This window comes from Oreochromis niloticus, linkage group LG18, assembly GCF_001858045.2.
Source record: "Oreochromis niloticus isolate F11D_XX linkage group LG18, O_niloticus_UMD_NMBU, whole genome shotgun sequence".
In the NCBI taxonomy this organism is placed as follows: Eukaryota; Metazoa; Chordata; class Actinopteri; order Cichliformes; family Cichlidae; genus Oreochromis; species Oreochromis niloticus.
This window is the reverse complement of record NC_031982.2, coordinates 24256591-24276016: the sequence shown is the minus strand read 5'-3', so window position 1 is coordinate 24276016 and position 19426 is coordinate 24256591. Positions and strand designations below refer to the sequence as shown.

Genomic DNA, 19426 nt, shown 5'->3' with positions numbered 1-19426 from the left:
AAGTAAAAAAGCCTCAAAGACTTGCTTTCTGTATTTAATTGGGTTGTTGAAAACCCAGCTGCCTCTGATGTCTGACTTTGATTGTATGTCTGCTGTTCCCTCCTTATAATCTGAAATGTCTTTTTCACAGTCTTCTGACAACCTCTCTGTGGATCCCGAGGGATATGTTTCAGAGAAAAGTGAGCTTGTGGGTAAGTGTTGTTCACGTTTCATCATTTATCTCTGCGCAATGAATATAAAATAAAACTTCACACTGATATGTAAGAGCTATTAATGGCTTCTTTACCAAGCATTTAATGGTTGCTGTCAGAGCAGCCTGAAATGTCAGTCTGTGTGTTACCAGAGTGATTTAGTGTTTGGACTCTTGAGTGCCTGAGGTAGACCCGCCTTAAAACCTCTGCTTCCACCCCTGTTATTTCTGCTGCCCTTTTCATACTACATCCTCATTTTCCCCTCTCCGTCCACATATCTGACATTCCTTGCCTGTTAAAGAGTAGTTCTGTGTGGGATGGGAAACACATGGGATTTGTGTTGAATCAGATCCCGGGTAGCTAGAAAAGGTTGTACAGTATAACCAGTAAAAAGAAAACGCTGCTCTTCGACTATTTTAAAAGATGCCTAGTCCTTTCATATCCACCTACACTGACAATGCCGCTGACCTCATTGTTGTTTTTCTTCCCCCTTCATTTACCTCCCACACACACACACGTCTGCTGGATAGTAAAAGTGAGTTTCATCAATCCAGCATTGAGATATTTTGGTCATACTACTAAACTCATATGGATTTCTCTTCTGTTGACTTTACAGGCTCAGAAGTGCCACAGTCACGAGAGGAGGAAGTTGACTTGATCCTGCTGAAGAATGACAGTGGAGTTGAGTCTGCCCTACTCTATGCCAAGACCTGCTCCAAGTACATCAAAGATCTTCTGGCCTGGATGGAAAAACGGCTAGCCATGGGTGAGACTACTGACAGTATATTAGGTTGGAAACAATGGATTACTGAACAGGGCTTAGGACATTGTTTCTTATATATAAGAAAATGCTGCCAGTATAAGTCAACACCATCTGAACTGCAAAAGGCAGACAAATAGAGTTATAACTGACCCATGGACAAAGCTAGAGGAGTTCCTGGAAAACTGTTTCCGCTGTTATATTATACATTAGACAATTACATTAACAAATTGACTTGGGTTCTAGAGGCCATAATACTTAATACAAAATTTCCTTAAGGATTAATAAAGTATTATCTATTCATGAACTGTATGTAAATATATTTTTGTTGAGTCATTTCTTATTAAGCAGTCTTAACTTAATTCTAAATTTTTCAGATATTGAGAGTGCTAAAAGCTATGTCAAAATGGCTGAGTCTGCAAAAACACTGGCCAGTCAAAAGGTAAGGAGTAGCCACACTCTAAAGGAATATTGATTATATTTGCTGGTTGTTAAAGCTTATACAGTAACCCCAAAGACTCATGTATAAATATTTTTTATTTGTTGAAGGACTACATGCCATTCAGTGATCTCTACGTTTCTGCATTCAAGAAAGACATGGAGTACAACCAGCTGCTTATTCAAACTTCCATGACTCTTCAGACCAATAAATTCATGCAGGTAGGAGTGACGAGAAGTAAATTATGGCCTTTCACCACTTTATCTTGTCCCTAACAAAGAACATCTGTTGGGTTATTTCACTGCATAAATAATCTGTAAAAGTACATTAGTTTATAAATTGTGTGTTCTTTGCCTAGTTTTTATTAATAAGTAATATTGAAGTGTAATTGTTGACTTTCATTTCCTCTCAGCCTCTTGTGGCTCGCAAAAATGAACTGGATAAACTGAGGAAAGAAATCAAGGAGCAGTGGCAGAGGGAGCAGAAGAAAATGGTATTTACAGAATCATTGTGTAGATACATGTTGTTTGATAATTACTCTTAGCTAAGTAGAAGTGCTCCACTGTAGTGTTACAGACTGGTGAGCATTCCACAGAGCATGTTGCAATGTTGTCAACCTGCCAGGAGATTAGTCATCAGTGACTAAGGTAGTGTTTCTATTATAGAAAAATGTCCAATTTTCTAGACAATGGCAACAAAAGAACTTTGGTGTGCCTTTTTAAATGCAAAGCTGATCGTCTGCCAAACGTATCTGATTAAATTTCTGATAACTTTTGAACACATATGCCACATTTTAATCACATGGTCTTTGTGGCTGATCTGTGTGGCTTTGGCAGCAAGAGGCAGATGCAACCTTGCGTAAGGCACGGGCTCTGAAGACCCAGAGGAGGGAGGAATACCAAAAAGCCCAGTCAGCAGCAAGTCGCTCTCAGGAGGATCAGTCTAATGCTGGGAACAAACAGCTGGAGAAGAAGAGAAAGCTAGAAGAGGAGGCTTTACAAAAGGTGGGCAGGAGAAATGAAAACAGAAAAAATAACTGGTGTCAATATTTCGTGGCATTATTTGGTATGGACAGTAATTTTTCTGTGCGCATTTCTTCTCTGTCCTTATGCTATTCTCTGTCCATTGTTTTGGGTAGGCGGAGAACTGTATAGCTGATGCAGGGAGCAGGAAAATGGATCTGGCTAATGCGAAGAGCACTATCCTGACTCAGATCCGAGAAATGATCTTCCAGTGTGACCTCACACTAAAAGCTGTGAGAAGCAGTTTATATTTTTGAAAGAGTAATTCAGACTGTACAATCACATTTAAAAAAAACTTATATCTTATATGTACACCACAAAATGAAACTGTAAAACTCAAATATGCTATCACTTTCAGTTTAACTGAAAAACCTTCACAAAAGCTGGACTTCTGTTTCTTTCTGTGTGATTTCCTTTCATAATGTTTCTCCATAATAACTCTGAAAATAGAAGTAGCTTGAATACTATATAAATGATACCTGTATTATATACTGTCCTTCTTAAATTTGAGGTTAAAAAGAATTATGTATTAAAAGATTATTTTATATACATTTTAGAAGAGGGTTGAAATATGGACTGTGACCACAGTACTGGGTAATCAAATCGAATTTCAGAAAGGTCGTAAAGTAGTAAAAGCTTGCTCTATATATGTTTTAGTCAGTGGCTGTTTTCTTATTTGGACTATGAATCCAAGTATGATCGTAATCATTATACAGTGGCATGAAAATGTATTTGACCCCTTCCTGATTTGTCTGTTTGCATAATTGTCACAGTTAAATGTTTCAGATCATCAAACAGATTTTAGTATTAGACCCAAAGATCATCTCAGTAAATAAAAAATGCAGTTTTTAAATGACTATTTTTTTTTATTAAGGGAAAACTGCTATCCAAACTTACTTGGCCCTATTTGAAGAACTAATTGCTCCCTAAACCTAATAGCATTTGTGATAACTGGCAATGAGTCTTTCACATCGTCTTGCAGGAATTTTGGCTCACTCATTGTTGCAGAATTTTTAAAATTCAATCATATTGGAAGGTTTTGGAGTATGAATGGCCTGTTTAATATCATGCCAAAGCATCTCAATCGGATTTAAGTCTTTGGCTAGGCCACTCCAAATCCTTCACTTTGGTTTTTTTGAGCCATTTAGAGGTTAACTTGATGCAGTGTTTTGGAGCACACAAACTGATGGCTGGTCATTCTCCTTCAGGATTTTCTGGTACATGGTTCTATCAGTTATGGAAAGATGTCCAGGTCCTAAAGCAGCAAAGTAGCCCCAGACCATCATACTAGCAATATGTTTGACTATTGGTTTATGTTGTTTTTATGAAATGCTATTAGTTGTGAGGGTACAAAAGCCTTCTGGAAGTTTCAACTTAATATTTTCCCAAAAGTCTTGATTACCATCAAGATGCTTTTGGACAAATGTGAGACGAGCCTTTATGTTCTTTTTGGTCAGAATTGAAACTCTCATGGCTGGGTTGTTGATTACTCTTCGAGTAATTTTGGTCGACCAGCCACTCGCTGGGAAAGTTCACCACAGTTCCAAGTTTTCTCTGTTTGTTGATAATGACTCTCATTGTGCTTCACCGGAGTCTCAAATTATTAGAAATGGCTGTGTATTTCCGGACTGATAGATGCCAGTGACTTGGTTTACCATCTGTTATTTAAGTTTCTTTAGATTGTGGCGTGATCTCTTTTTGTCACAAAGGTTCTAAATAAGTGATTTATGGATTTAGTAAGTCTGGCGGTAATCAGCTCTGGGTGTGGCTTTTGAAAAACTCAGCTTTGCAAAAATTCTGGTTAATCAGAATTCATTTATGATTTAACAAGGCAAAATTACTTTTTCACATAGTGCCATGCAGATTTGGATAGCTTTTTAAAAACTGTTTACAGTTGCTTGAGCCCTCTTTCTTTATGTGTCATTTGCTGACTCATTCGGTTTAAATTTCTTTTGGTTTTTTTTGGTTTCAGGTGACAGTGAACTGGTTTCAAATGCAGCAGACACAGACCGTGTCACTTCCTGCACACTACCAGGCCCTGAGTGAGAATGCCAAGTTGTATGAGCCGGGCGAATGCTATGCAGAGTTTGTGCGTAACCTGTCCAAAAATCTCCCTAAAGAGCATCTTCACTCCGACTCCATCTCCTCTGAAAATACAAGGTATGAAGGACTATGAATGCACTTTCATATTCTAGAAATGATTTGTAAGTTTTTTAATGATTTATTGGTCAGCTAAGAGAGAAGCTTATAATAAAAACGGCTTTTAAATGATTATGCATAACATGAAACGAATGTTTTTAAAATCAAAACTTCCTAGTTTTGCACAAGTACTTTTAAGAATGACCTGCTTGTTACGCTTTTTTGTGATACTTTATTGCAGTTTAAAATTTGCCATAATTCAGCAGAATGTTGTACATGTTGCCATAATATGTGATAATTGGATTTAATTGAGTCGACACCCACTATCTGTAAGTAGACTCACAAGTATTTGTTGTGTTGCATTTTTTGGTCATTGTAGTTGAAGCTTTACTTTTGGACGGCTGATTTTGAAAGTACCTTTTGCTGTCGCTCACACCCCTTTGGAAGTTTCTCAGTTCTCCTTTCAGCAAAGGTTAACAGTGAGTCAGAGTTGGAGCAAGAGAAAGAAACTCGGAGAGACAGAATGCATGTTGAATTCCTTGCCCTTCCTCAGGAAATATCTGTGGCTCAGGCTGAATGCAGGAGGGAAGATTGCGAGCGTGAGAGTATGGCTCTGGTTTGGAGGAGTCCCAACACTCTATGTAGTTTGTCTGAATAAGATAAATGCTCATTATCACAAAGAAAATAATACACACTAAGTTAATAGAACAATTAATGATGCTGGTACATTACTTATTGAGTAAATTACAGATGTTGCTACAGACTAAAACAGCTGTCTGTCTGGAACGTGAACTTAGTACTTAGCCACGTTTGTGCTTCCATTTCTCTAAAAGCATTTTTAACGTGACATTATGTGTCGTAGCCGTCTGCTGCTGGGCCTAATTTCAGTTTCTGTTCCTTAATGTTGTCTTTCAGTTTTTACCAGAGCACAAGTTACTTCTGAAAAAAAGCCTTGATAATTACACATAACACACACACACAAATTGTATGACTTTTGTCAACATGTATTTATAGCTGTGCAATTACAAAAACCCTGCCAGATCTCTTAATTCTTTTCAGTTGTTGGACTAACTAAATATTGCTGAGGCTGTATACGTATGATAAAAGTGTGCTTAAATGTTGTATTTAAATGCATTCAAAACATATCTAAGCAATTCTATTCGGAACCAGAAAAGCTCAAAACTTATGTGCCAGGTGAAGAGTCAGCAGTCCTGTCAAAATGCGACAGATACACACTGAAATATAATAATGCTGAATAGGGCAATAGCGTTTTTTTTTTTTAAACAATTAGTCATAATCTAAGTATAATGAAAGCGTTAAATACCAACTTTTTTTCTCAGATTTGGCAGCAAAAGGTCAGTGGGCAGCTATCATTCCTCCCATGGCAACCTGTCACAGGCATCCACCACCTCTTGTGACGTGTTGAGCGGAGAGGAAACGGACAGTACCATACATCGGCCTGCAAAGATCAGTGAGCACAGGTCCAGCAGCAGCACAGACATACAAGGTACATTCAAACACATGTTAAGTTTATTTAAGTTGCTCATGCATGTTGAAAGTATAATGGTCAAAAAGAATGGCTGTTGTCTGTATAAGAAAATTCACAGAAATTCCCCCTTGGTATCACATTAGTGCTATAATAGGGAGTCTTAAAATAAACCTTTATCCAACATGGCTATGTACTATTTTAGAAACTGTACAATTTTAGAAACAAGCTAAGAATGATTGGCGGATTGGAGGTTGAATGTCTTTATATGAACCTCTCAGGGACTTACCCTGTGTTCTGAGTCATGGAAATGTTCTCTTGACTAGAGTCAAAACAGTTTGGGTTGTGTGTTGCTTAATCACCATAAGTCTGGAATATCTGTGTAAACTGCTTGTTTCTGAAAATAACTAAAACTGACACTACAAATGTCGCTTCACAAGCGGCTGCCATGTAGCTTTATTTTCTGTTGTTATTGTGTTTGTGTGTGACTGCGGGTCTGTGTGTGCTTTTGCAGCTCTAAGAAACCAGGCCCCACTGAGAGCATGGGGCTCAAGTAGTCAGGGGAGCCAGGGTGGGATGTGCAGTGACTCAGAAAGTGCTGGAGGCAGCAGTGAGTCAAGGTCCATGGACTCCCCCACTGCCAGTCCAGGTAAGAGGACTTTAAATTTTAAAACGTCTCATAAATTCATTATAAAGGTCTTGTGAGTGTTTGACCAGTAGTAATTGAACATTAGGCAGGGAAATGAGTATTTGAGGATCTGGTTATAAAAATATGAATATACGAGACAGTAGAATAAAACTTTTATCATATTGGACACAGTCTAAGTGATCTGAGAAGATGAACAGATATGGCTTTTATTGTGATCTGTTCACTTTACCTTGTGAAATATTCAGCAGTAAATCTACTCGTGCACGGTATAGCTTATGTTTTTATCTAGTGTCCCTGATTTTGCTCTTATGTGGTAAAACTACATTTTCATATAGTCACTGAGCATTTTGGTACAAATTTGTTCAGGCGACTTTAAGCGTCGTTTGCCCAGAACTCCTTCCACTGGGACCATGTCTTCCGCTGACGATCTGGATGACAGAGAGCCACCATCCCCCTCAGACAATGGTGAGATATGTTTGTAATTGTGGGTGTGTTTTGTTCCCGTCACTGTATGCTCTCTGTGTACTTTTCTGCTCAGGAGGATAGAAAGGTAATCATCGTATACCTTTTTGTGACAAGGAAGTCTAGAAAGGGAAGGAGAAATAGTTAGCAACCATTGCACAATTCTTTATATTGTATTACACATGGCGGTGTTCTGCTAGTCCAAATCTGTGGTGGTTTTTGCTTAGATCAAATGTTTTTATACTCAGTGGCGCTGCACAGATAGAGGTCGTGTTAGTTTTGGCTGATAGTTTCAGCTAACACTTCCTGTATCTGTGTTGACCTCATCCAGTCATTGTGTTCTTACTGTGAAATTAAACAGCCAATGAGCTATTTGATCTATTTTTCAGTGTGCATGGTTAGAAAGCCCATTTAACTATAAAAAGCCACCATAACAGCAGATTTTAAAATAATTATGCTAACTAAAAGATAGTGTACTTCTCTTAAGTTTTAGCGTTTTTTTGTTTTGTTTTTTTGCTTTGAAGTAAATGCCAGCTTCCCTTCTAATAATAACTCTGAATGATGTCACTTGTCGAGTTAGTTCCTTTCCTCATGAGCGGTTCTGTTTTTTTCAGGTCTGGCAGAGATGGTGACAGAGACCTCCAGTTCTCCTGGTCCTTTCCGAAATGCTCAGATGTCCAAAGCTGCTCAAACCCATAAGCTAAGAAAACTTCGAGCCCCGTCTAAATGCAGAGAATGTGATAGTCTGGTCGTTTTCCATGGAGCTGAGTGTGAAGAGGTACAGTAAATATGCTCATCGTGATAATTATCTTGTGTATTAAGTGTTTAAAAAGGATCGGTGTATTTTGCAATTCTTCAAGGGAAGACACAAGTTAATTATTCTGTCGCTTCATTTGACTCCTACTATCTGTCTTTTACAGTGCTCCTTGGCCTGCCATAAGAAGTGTTTGGAGACACTCGCCATCCAGTGTGGTCATAAAAAGCTACAAGGCAGGCTACAACTGTTTGGTATTGATTTTGCCCAAGCAGCAAAAAACAGTCCAGATGGTATCCCCTTTATAATCAAGAAGTGCACTTCTGAGATTGAGAGTCGAGCCCTCAACATCAAAGTAAGTCTTTTTTCCCTGTGATGCAGGGATGGTTACATTTACAACCTCATCTCTTATTGTGTTGTAGTTTTAAAGCTATCAAAGTTCATGTGTGACCTTAAATACAATACCATTGACTTATGTATCAAATATTTTCTGTGATTATGAGTTACATTAAAAAATGCATTTGTCTGTGTACATCTCACAGGGCATTTATCGTGTGAATGGTGCCAAATCACGCGTTGAGAAGCTCTGTCAGGCGTTTGAAAATGGGAAGGACTTGGTTGAGCTGTCCGATCTCTCCCCTCACGACATCAGCAATGTTCTCAAGCTCTACCTTAGACAGGTGGGCCTGAAATTCTTACTTGTTGGGAGGTTATTGAGAATTAGCATGCCACTTAAGTTAAAGGTTGTTTATGTTTAAAGGCTGCTATGATGTGTAGTATTGTAAAGTTAATGTTAAGTCGATCATTTAGATTTTAGCCTTACTTTCTGCTTCTTTAATTTGGATTTAGTTTTTTGGGTACATGTAAAATGATAAAAGGATTTTGATAGGATATTGATATTTTCCACTACAAGAAACTCAAAACACTTTGGTTGTTTTACTCAGTTACCAGAGCCACTGATCCATTATCGATTCTACAATGATGTCATCGGTTTGGCAAAAGAGTGCCAGAAGGTGATAGTGGAAGAGGCTGATAATAAAGCTCAAAACAACCAGCCAAGAGAGAAGACTGGGCCGAGTATGCAGCTGAACAGAGTCATTTTTAAGATCAGAGACCTCTTCCGCCAGCTGCCCCCAGCCAACTACAGGACTCTGCGCTACCTGATCGCACATCTACACAGGTAAAGGCTGAGAACTAAAACCCAGAGTTATTTCAGAGTGTAAATTCAGTCTTTTCCTCATAATTAGAATAGTATGCATAGTTCCTCATAACAGAAAGGGAAGCACAGACTTCGCTGTAGAATAGCGGAAGTAGCAGGCTTACTAACACAAAATTAGTTCTCTGTTGATCTCATTACACGCAACTTTAAATTTACACCGCCATTAATAAAACTCTAAATAGAATATATATACTTCAACTTATTTGGTCTTCTTACTTGATTTGCGGGAGTTTTAGACCACGACCTGACAGAAACATGTAATTGGCATGTAGATGATTGTTGAAGTTTTGGTAGTTGTTTCAGATTCTCAGTGTTAAAGGTGATTTGCTGAAACCTATTATCACATCTTTTTATCCAGAACAATAAAGGGACCAATGCTGCTCTACAGAATGTCACTTTATGTCTGATTTTGATTCAGTGTAGTGTTTCATTAAACAGATGCAGTAATACTTGAACCATACCTAGAAAGATATCTTTTGAAAATGAAATGAAATGAAAACTGCTATCACTCTTTGACTCCCACAGAGTCTCGGAGCAGGCCGAGGAGAACAAGATGACTGCGAGCAACCTTGGCATCATCTTTGGCCCCACGCTGGTGAAGCCACAGCATACAGATGCAGAGGTGTCTCTGTCCTCCCTGGTGGATTACCCCTACCAGGCACTGATGGTGGAGCAGCTGGTGAAACACTTTCAGACAGTCTTTGATGCATCTTTCCTACCTAGTTCTGACACAAGCAGCGCTGGCCAGGCCTCCCCCAGACTTACCCCGCAGGAGAAGATTCGACAGCTTAGCAGACACTCAACCTCCCTGATTGACATCAAAGAGGTGAGGAGGGATTAAAGCAATCATAAAACCAAATTTGAGTCATTTTGTTTATGCTGTGATTAGGGTGTAACCAGTCAAGTGAAAAGAGGCCATATGTGCCTGCAAAATTATCTTTCCCAACAGTTCAGTGTTAATAAAATCAACTTTAATACAGTATATTAATGTAATCAAAAAGATTCAGTATTTTTTATTCTTTTAATAGAAATTACTCTATGGCACAATAAAAAAAACAAAAAAACAACTCATCTATACAAAACAGTAAACAAAAAGTTCTCACTCCTCTAGGTTTCAGGTGTTTTTGTTACATGTAGATATAGTTTAGTTTATTGTAATCTGTTTATATCGTTTCAGAGCACCAAAATCTACAAAAGATACTCATCCGTCATCCCATCATCTCACATCATGGGTGAGGTGCAGGAGGTCCGACCAGGAAAACACAAAATAGAGGTCTCGACATTGGACAGAGTCAACGGGGTCCAGGCTTCTGTCGGAGGAGATGTTCAGAGATCAACCTTAGTGTTTGGTCGTCCCAGCACCCTCGTCTCCTCTGTCACCACCATGGCACCAAAGGTACAGCTGCGCCACCAGCGCACCAGACAAGCGTCTCGACCAGTCAGTATGCCACTGGAGCGCCTGCCCGCACCAGCTCAAATCGGCGAGAGGAATAATCGAAACACCAGCGATGTTGTTGATTCAGGCTCTGTTAAGCGGGAGACCATTGCTGAAACTATACAGGAGATGCCAGAGCCAGAGAGGGCTCGGCAAAGTGGCTCATCCAGGGTTAGTACCTACTACATCACTCCTTTTATTGACACTCAGAGGAGGACGTGGGACAAGAAGTACAAGCACTATGATGTTACACCCAGGACTGCTATGATAATGGCCAACCTGCCGTCTGCCAGTTCTGGAGTGCAGCCTGTAAAGGCAACGATGCCTGTTAGCAATGTTGCAACCCCAACAACTGCGTCTGCGGTTCCAACGACGAGTAGCGTTAGCACCGTATTCTCCAGTAACCTTTACACATCGTCACTCAAGTCTGTTTGGACTTCCAAAAGGGAAAATGACACTCAGAGTTCACTCCACGAGTCTAGCAGCTCACCAAACCTTCAACTAACACTCAGGGCACCGAGGACTCTGCACCCTCCTTCTGGAACTTTCTACAAGCCCCCTGTTTCCAACAACGGCCGTGCTACAACACTCCCAAACTGGAATACTACTTTAACTGCCGCCACCACCACCAGCTTATCATCCACCCCCACCATCATCACCACTACCATTACTTTGTCACCCACCACCAACATCACCATCATTACCACATCACCTGCTACCACCACCACAACCACCTCATCGTCTCTCCCCAACAGCCCTGTTGAAGCGGCGTCTCCGTCCCCTGTCCTTAAAAGCCCCACACAGGCGCCACTCCAGACTCAGGACTCCACTGACAGTGCCATAGACTCCGGGGTCTCAACCTCTGCCCCCATGTCACCCCCTCAGTCTCCTCCCCCTAGCAGCCCTGACGACCTTAGCCCTAGTGAGAATAAACCTGTTTACCAAAGACTGCGACCCCGGCGGCTGCAGGAGCTCGAACACAGAGAGGCTCATTTTGTCTGACACCAAAAAAGAGAAACAAACAAAAAAAACTCATATGATATCTGTAAATATTACTTTATCTCTGCCACAGTGAATGCTGGGGAAAAGATTTTTATCACCAAGCTGAGCATGGAAGGAAATTTTGTGGACCTGTGAAAATAAACCATAAAAGTGTTATAAAAGTGCTAATATATTCTTTCATATGTCTAAGTCAACAGCAGCTGGTTTAAGTGCTCAAAATTCCGATGCCAACAAAATCGTTTTTTGCCACATTTTTAAATAAATAAATTGATTGAATTTATGACAAAGAAAACTGGCAACAAATCAATTTCTGTCTGAAATGAACTTTAAGCCTATCACATTTCTTCTTGAATATTTGATTTATACAGAAATATATTTTACACACTGCACTTAATAATCCAGGTTCAGATTCTGGGATTGCCTTTAATTTTTAAAAATTAGTTTAACTCTTATTCCACTAGGAATAGATGTAAGTACTTCAAGCATGAGGGTTCTTACTGATAAAGAAGTCAACATTTACATCTTTTAATGTGTTCATAGCCTGTGATTGGTACATCTTTTCTCAGCATGTAAATCATATGTATCTTTGTACATTTTTATATTCATTGATGCATATTCCATGTCTGTCACAAAGGTTGTGTTTATTCACATTATTGTGACTATACGGAAGACGAATGACATGCAACAGTTCCTGCTGCAAATTAAAAATTTGAAATGACTCTCTTTGAGATTGAGTTTTGTTATTGTTGTTTTGTTTGTAGATTTCTGTTCAGTGCCCTGGAGAATCAAGGTTACATTTGAAAGGTTTTTTTTAAATTTATTGCTTTATGCTATATTTATTTGGTTTGTGTCTCTTTCAGTTTTCCCTCTTACTTATAAGGGTACTCAGTTTTTTCCTCTTTTTTATCTCTACACAGTAGCTTTAATGTGATACTGTCAAGATTTCAGATTCCCTTCACCTAATTTCCCATGTCACCTGCTCCACCTTGTCGAGCTGCTCAAAAGAATGAGTCATTTCAGAACTGAAACAAACCCCCTTGTCTCTGAGTCTGATCAGCTCCTGTGTCACTCAGTCCAAACTGATTTATTATGGAGGTGCTTAGCTGAAAGGCTTTCTTCCAGAGTGACGTGCAGTGACTGTGCAGGTAAATCTTGCTCCTTTATCTTTCTAAAAGCACACTGGTTGCCGCCGTGATGAAACACATCTCCAGTATAGGATGAAATGTCTCTCCACCTGGATTCCTCCTTTCCTCTTCCGTAGGTATCCCCTTAATTCTGCCTCAAAATGGATGACGGTTGTGTTTTTTCTGCTTGCCCATGTTGAGCTGGGAGATTAGAGCAATCAGATTAGGAGTGCTGCTGACCTGCAGGCAGAGGAGAGGGAGTGGGCAGCTAGAAGGCACACGGATCTCTTACCTTGCTTAATTTTTTCCCAATACTTCAGCTTGTTGGTGAACCCGTTTCTCTAGATGTCGTTCTACTTTTCTATCATTCCATCACAGGTAAGGATCTGAATTTACTTGTTTAAGCTTGTTGTTGACTAAGTTGTTTGGAAGATTGTGTAACAAGGAGAAATGGCTGCTAATTACTGTTTGGCTTTTAGATTCACTCAGAACAACTTGGTATTGATTTGCTGTGACCTTTCTCTAAAGGGATGAGTGGATCCAAACTGTATCAGAGCTGCCCCCATATTCCAAAATGACTATTTTTATAACTTGCATAAAGGTGAATGACGAATTTAACAACAACCAAAATAAGACTCCAGACTCACTGAAGGGTGTCATGGCCACTGGTTATACTTGGGGGAAGCTCAGCTAGTTCGTACACCTGTGGGAGATATTGGAGCGGTGTGTTAGGGTGTTTTCACCACCATCACCACAGCAAATGAGGGAATATCTTTTATACGAATGGTGTTCACTCTGACCAACAGAGACATAGAAAAGTGCCTAGGTACATTAAAGCTGTTCTGGTGGGACATGGCGCACCAGTGCCTTTTAAAGTGATTTATGCTAGGGGTTTTTTCTTTTAATTTGTCACCCATTTTTACTTACATGCAGCTTTTTTTCCCCCAAGGATGAAAGCAGCAAGCACAAACCCCCCCAAAATTACATCCAGAGATGTCAGATACATAATGATAGCTTTTACTCTCCTGTTTTAGTCTTACAGCTTCCCCTGTTTTCCAGACAGGTGTTCATGCGCTCTGAGGTAATCTGTTGGACACGTTGCCCTGAGCAAATTACTCTTCATGTCCGAGATTTTCTGAAGCACCATCTGCACATATCCTGTATATGTCACTGGTATTTTTCCCTTAACATCTCCCTGAAAATGAATTTGCCTTTGAAATACATCTGCATGAGAGTAGGTTCAAATTGCAAATTGTCTTATTTGTATGCACGCATAAGGTCATGTAAATACATCCTGTAACCGTGTCTGTTAACACATATGGTAGTTAATAACATCACCCATTGCCACTGCAGGTAAAATTTGTCCTTTTGCATTAATTAGAGGTTCAGTGGTTTTGCGGAAGCTGTCAGGGTTCTGTGTGTTTTGTGCATTAATTGTCTGCAGTTGTAGTAAAACCCTCATAAACTAGTTCAAATATAAGTCTGATATGAAATGAGCACAAGACTAAATCCAGCCCAAGACAAGACGTGCTCTCAGAGCTAGATCCACATGTGGGTCTTTCTGAACTCCAATAATTTGATCTAGTTTGTCTCATGTCTTCGAAATAGCTGTAGTAAATGTCATCACTAATGGAGTTGTGTTATCTGCAGGTTTATTAAAGTCTGATGACCCCTTCCAGGGGTTGAGCTGCAGAGCGATGAAGACTGGCTCTCAAGTCAGCCTGTTACTGTGGAAAAACTGGACTCTTCGAAAGAGACAGAAGGTAGCACTATTTATATAAACGTAATTGAAGAAAGTTTAAGAACACTGTTCCAAATAACACAGCAAACTGCTGATATACATTAGAAATATGTATATATATCATATACATATGTATATATACATATATATATATATATATATATATATGTATATATATATATATATATATATATATATATATATATATATATATATATATATATATATATATATATATATATATATATATATATATATATATATATTAATGTTCAAACCCTATGGCAACTATTTTGGTTGTGTTTCTGTTGTTCTCATACTTCACGGTGTATGACTGTATCACTATCCAGATCCGCTTCCTGGTGGAGATCTTCTGGCCAGTGTTGCTGTTCATTGGTTTGGTGTGGCTGAGGAAAGCCAATCCACTATACCAACAACATGAGTGTAAGAAGAAATCGCCAATTACACATCAAGTTTTCAAATTAGAAAAGAAAAGAATAAAAAAAAAAGATAAAATTGTATCTACTGAAATTCCTTTAATTGTAAAAATAGTATGCCTTTACCCTTTCACAGTTCTGTTAACATCAAACCACAACCTCTCACATTGCCTCTAATGTAGTCTGTGTTTCTTTAGGTCATTTCCCCAACAAGGCGCTGCCCTCTACAGGGATTCTTCCTTGGATTCAGGGCATCTTCTGCAACGTCAACAATCCCTGCTTTAGATATCCAACCCGAGGAGAGTCCCCAGGCGTTGTTTCCAATTATAATAACTCGGTGTAAGCATAACTCCGCTCTTTTAAACTTGGTAAAAACCACTTTTAACCTTATAAAAAATGTTTTTTTGTCTGTGTTTTTGTGTTTCAGATTGGCGCGATTCTACACCAACATCCAAAAGCTTCTGCTCAATGACACGGAGGTCCAACAGCTTGGCAGGCTTTGGCATGAAATGTCATCATTCTCAAACTTCATGGAAACTTTACGCAACAATCCGTCTGCAGTCTCAGGTGAAGTCAAAAAAGAGGAAAGTGGCCAGTAGAAGTTTTTATTAATAAGCTGAAGAGAAAATTACTATTGAGAACAAGGTTTCTGGACAGATGCTAATAATTTTCCTTTTAAGAGACATTAATTCTTAACCTAACATGAACAGAAAACGATAGCTATAAAAATATTTATTTTGTTTGTACAATTTCTGTAAATTAGGTTTTACATTTTCAGTGCTGCATGGATACAGACTTTAAAAATATCTTTTATTGTAGATTTTGCCACTTGCTTTAAAAAGTATATGACATCTACACACAACTAATTCCTCCATAGTGGTTTATAAACTTCCCTTCACTATTTTTCACTTTGGCCTTTTAATCCTGGGTGATTTGCACATTATGGTGCTGAGTCACATGCCGTTTTTTATGACTAGGCCCAAAGGCATAGCCAAAATGTGTTCTCAGTGTTTCTTCCTAAGAAATTAGCTTTCCTTTTTGGCAGGGAAATGTGCATAAACACCCTTCCTCACTGTGTTTTCCCTAAAAATCTCTGTCTGTTCTGCTGTGAATCATTTCTTCAGCGCAGTGGGTCAAAGTTATTTTTTGCTGGTTTTGACCTTTCACTATCTCTGCTCATGATTTTCTGTTTAGGTCGCGGGCTGAAGGTGGATGATATTTTGAAGGATGATGAAGTTCTCACAGCCTTCCTGTTAAGAGATGCCGGGCTCTCGGAGTCTATAGTTCATCAACTTGTCAATGCACAAATACGACTTGAACAGGTAGATCTTTTTAGAAAGATTTTTGCAAAGGTTAATGATGAATTTTTGCAGAGAATCAAAATTAAAACCATGCTTTACCTGGATTGTGGCAATTGCACTTGTCTAAAAAGACCTTATATACATTATAGTAACTTACTGAATATGAATACAAATATTTTTATGCTGTTTTGCAGTTTGCATTTGGAGTCCCAGACCTGCAGCTGAAAGACATAGCATGTAGTCAGGCCCTCTTGGAGCGCTTCCTCATCTTCCCCACTCGCATGGGACTGCATGGGGTCCGCAATGCTATGTGTGCCCTGAGCCAGCAAAGGCTCCAGAGGATAGAGGATGTCCTGTATGCTAATCTGGACTTCTTCAAGATCTTTAAGCTGGTTAGTAGCTTGTTTTAACTTATACAGTGGTGCATCATTCATATCACAAGGTGATGTTCTAGTATGTCTAACAGCAGATGTTGGTTCCCACATCCACGCACTGCTCTCTATTGAAAGACTGGTCATTATAGGTACTTACACGTTTGCTGAAGGATATCGATGTGCATTTCTCATTGTCCAGTCTTGTGTTACTGTATTGATTTTGCATATTTACTCTGCTTTAGAATGTCAGAATGTATTAATGCATTAAGTTATGTACATATTTATATTATATATTATTTAATATTTGTAAGCACTTTAATCTATCAAAGTCTGGTAGCTTCACAGTTCAAACCTGAAGGGATAAATGTGGTTCCAAACTGTCACGATTTGTGGAGGCAAATCGTGCGGAGAGAGAGGTGTGGATCCAAACGCAGACACAAAGGGAAACTGAGCTGAGGGGCAAACCAATAGCGGACCTTTTTTTAGCTGCTGATTGATTACAAGAACAAAACTGAACAATGACTTGACTCGAACTGAGATGTCAAACTATGACCTTTACTTTGGCTATGACTACAGGAGAGAACATAAGTAGACAACCAGACAGCTAACAGTAAGAAACACGAGACCTAAATACACTAGAGGGTAATTGGGAAAGTGAACACACATGGGAAAACAGCTAACACAGTTACCCATAATGACACAACAGGGAAGTGTAAACAAAACACATAGAAACGTGGCGACAAGACCATCAGAATAAACCGGAGCTAAACTAAGAACTAGAATTTACAGAACAGAGACAAACTTGAGTGCTGGAAGTACAAAACAGAAACCGTAACACTAGAAGTCATAACCATAAATAAACCCAAGATCAGTAGTAGTCATAATAATAGTAGTACAAATTCCAAAACCCTGGGTCACTGACCCAGGACTGTAACACAAACTCAGGCATAAATTGTCCTCCTACACAGTTTTAGAGTCACACACTGCTGTGTATTTCCTGAGTGTGTCAGGCATATTCACTGCAAGACGTTTTCAGAGAGAATTCATTCAATTTTGGCCAATAAATACAGCTCAAACCTGGATTTAGTCGGTGCAGACCAGACAGTTACTCATCTACAAACATTTTATATGAGCTTTTTAATATTAGCTGCGGGATCAGTAAAATTGATGTAGTGGAAGATGGAAAGTCTTCACATCTGGCAGTTAGTCACGGAGTGCCACAGGGTTCTGTGCTGGCACCAATACTTTTTACATTATACAGTACATGGTTACCTTAGGCAATAACAATATCAAGAAACACTGCGTTCATTTCCATTGGTTTGCAGATGATACCCAGCTTCATTTCTCAGTGAAGCCAGGTAACACAAATCAATTAGCTAAACACTGGGAATGTTTTAAAGACAAAACAAAGGTTATTATATAAAAATAATGGATCTTACCTGGTGTCTAACCAGACACTTACTCTTGATGGCATTACACTGGCCTCCAGCAAAAGTGTGAGGCAGTTTTGACCAGGATATGTTGGGTAGTGTGGACATTAAACACATGTGAAAGAAAACAGGACTGCTTGCAATATCTCTAAAATTAGAAACATCCTGTCTTTGAGTGATAAAAAAAAACTAGTTCATGCATTTATTAGGTCTAGGCTGGATTATTGTAATTTGGACTATTGTAATTTATTATTATCAATTTGTTCTAAATGTTCGCTGCAAATACTCAAGTTTATCCAAAACTCTGTCATAACAGATCATACTTCATACAGAGATCGTATTTCTCTCATATTAGCATCTCTTTACTGATTTCCTAATAAATCCAGAATTTTATTTGAAATCCTTCTTCTCACATACAAAGCTCTGAATAATGTGTTACAAAGCTCATCGTATATGAAAGACCTCATTGTATCATTTGATTTCAACAGGGCACTTCACTCTCAGACTGCAGGCTTACTTGTGGCTCTTAGAGTTTCCAAAAGTAGAGGGAGAGCTATCAGCCCCCTCTCCCGTGGAACCATCTCCCACTTTGGATTTGGGAGACAGACACACTTTCTAGTTTTAAGATTAGGGTTAGGGTCCCTGTTGATAAAGCTTACAGTTAGGGCTGGAATAGGTGTCTCTGAACCATTCCTTAGCTATGCTGCCATAAGCTCAGACAACTGCAAGATTTCATGTGATACACTGAGCACTTCTCCACTCATTTCTTCTTACTCACCATGTGTTTGTATACCACTGCAGCATGTCATTACATTTTTCTCTACTCTCTCCCTTAGTGTGTGTTTTGTCCTTCTCTTCTCTTCTCTTTCTCCCCCGGCCAGCGAATTGTGGCAGATGGCTGCACTTCCCTGACTCTGGTTCTGCCAGAGCTTTCTTCTTGTTAGAAGGCAGTTTTTCCTTCCCACCGCTGCAAAGCACTTGCTCATAGGGGGCTGGTTGTTGGCGCTTTCTGCAGAATACTGTACAGTTGTTACCTTATTCTATAAATGGCCTTGAGGTGACTGTTGTTCAAATTTTGGGCTATCTAAATAAACCAGAATTGAATTGAACTGAGCTGAATTGGTACACTCCTCCAAAAGCTTCAAAAGTGAGTGTTACAATGCCAGTAAATCTTCTCTGTGGAAACTGTACATGTATGTAGAGGTTTGCATGGATATCAGCGCTGCACGTGAGGCCTAGTAGCTGGCTCTAGCAGGGGAGTCTGTAGAAGTGTTTACTGGTTTTATTTTAGACACGGGGATTAAAACAGACCCTTTCTTTTTTAATAACACTTTTATTCACCTGTGATTATTTGACCCAGTTGTCCTCAACTCAAGAAATGTTATCTTCATTTTGTCTCTTGTCTCCTCTGTTCTGCACAAACACACACAAATAGTGAAACAAAGAGTAGATAAGATGCAC

General features: G+C 39.2%; 2 protein-coding genes across 5 annotated transcripts in view; both read left to right on the top strand.

Moving 5' to 3' along the window:
- LOC100690565 (rho GTPase-activating protein 29) overlaps positions 1 to 12277 on the top strand; it is a 31651-nt gene extending 19374 nt beyond the window's left edge. For all 4 annotated transcript variants that reach the window (XM_005476634.3, XM_013273338.3, XM_025900114.1 and 1 more), the window contains 17 exons: positions 131 to 191; positions 808 to 957; positions 1329 to 1393; positions 1501 to 1611; positions 1803 to 1883; positions 2227 to 2394; positions 2529 to 2645; positions 4385 to 4572; positions 5892 to 6058; positions 6552 to 6686; positions 7053 to 7151; positions 7763 to 7926; positions 8069 to 8257; positions 8445 to 8582; positions 8847 to 9082; positions 9647 to 9947; positions 10299 to 12277. In XM_005476634.3, coding sequence (XP_005476691.1) covers positions 131 to 191; positions 808 to 957; positions 1329 to 1393; positions 1501 to 1611; positions 1803 to 1883; positions 2227 to 2394; positions 2529 to 2645; positions 4385 to 4572; positions 5892 to 6058; positions 6552 to 6686; positions 7053 to 7151; positions 7763 to 7926; positions 8069 to 8257; positions 8445 to 8582; positions 8847 to 9082; positions 9647 to 9947; positions 10299 to 11558 — 3630 coding nt within the window. In that variant the 3' untranslated portion in view covers positions 11559 to 12277. The remainder of the gene's footprint in view (positions 1 to 130; positions 192 to 807; positions 958 to 1328; positions 1394 to 1500; positions 1612 to 1802; positions 1884 to 2226; positions 2395 to 2528; positions 2646 to 4384; positions 4573 to 5891; positions 6059 to 6551; positions 6687 to 7052; positions 7152 to 7762; positions 7927 to 8068; positions 8258 to 8444; positions 8583 to 8846; positions 9083 to 9646; positions 9948 to 10298) is intronic.
- Positions 12278 to 12933: 656 nt separating this feature from the next.
- The window catches only part of LOC100690840 (retinal-specific ATP-binding cassette transporter), a 45256-nt gene continuing 38763 nt past the window's right edge, over positions 12934 to 19426 (top strand). The window contains exons 1-7 of the mRNA XM_005476632.4: positions 12934 to 13060; positions 14333 to 14445; positions 14774 to 14867; positions 15058 to 15199; positions 15288 to 15427; positions 16055 to 16182; positions 16356 to 16553. Coding sequence (XP_005476689.1) covers positions 14380 to 14445; positions 14774 to 14867; positions 15058 to 15199; positions 15288 to 15427; positions 16055 to 16182; positions 16356 to 16553 — 768 coding nt within the window. The 5' untranslated portion in view covers positions 12934 to 13060; positions 14333 to 14379. The remainder of the gene's footprint in view (positions 13061 to 14332; positions 14446 to 14773; positions 14868 to 15057; positions 15200 to 15287; positions 15428 to 16054; positions 16183 to 16355; positions 16554 to 19426) is intronic.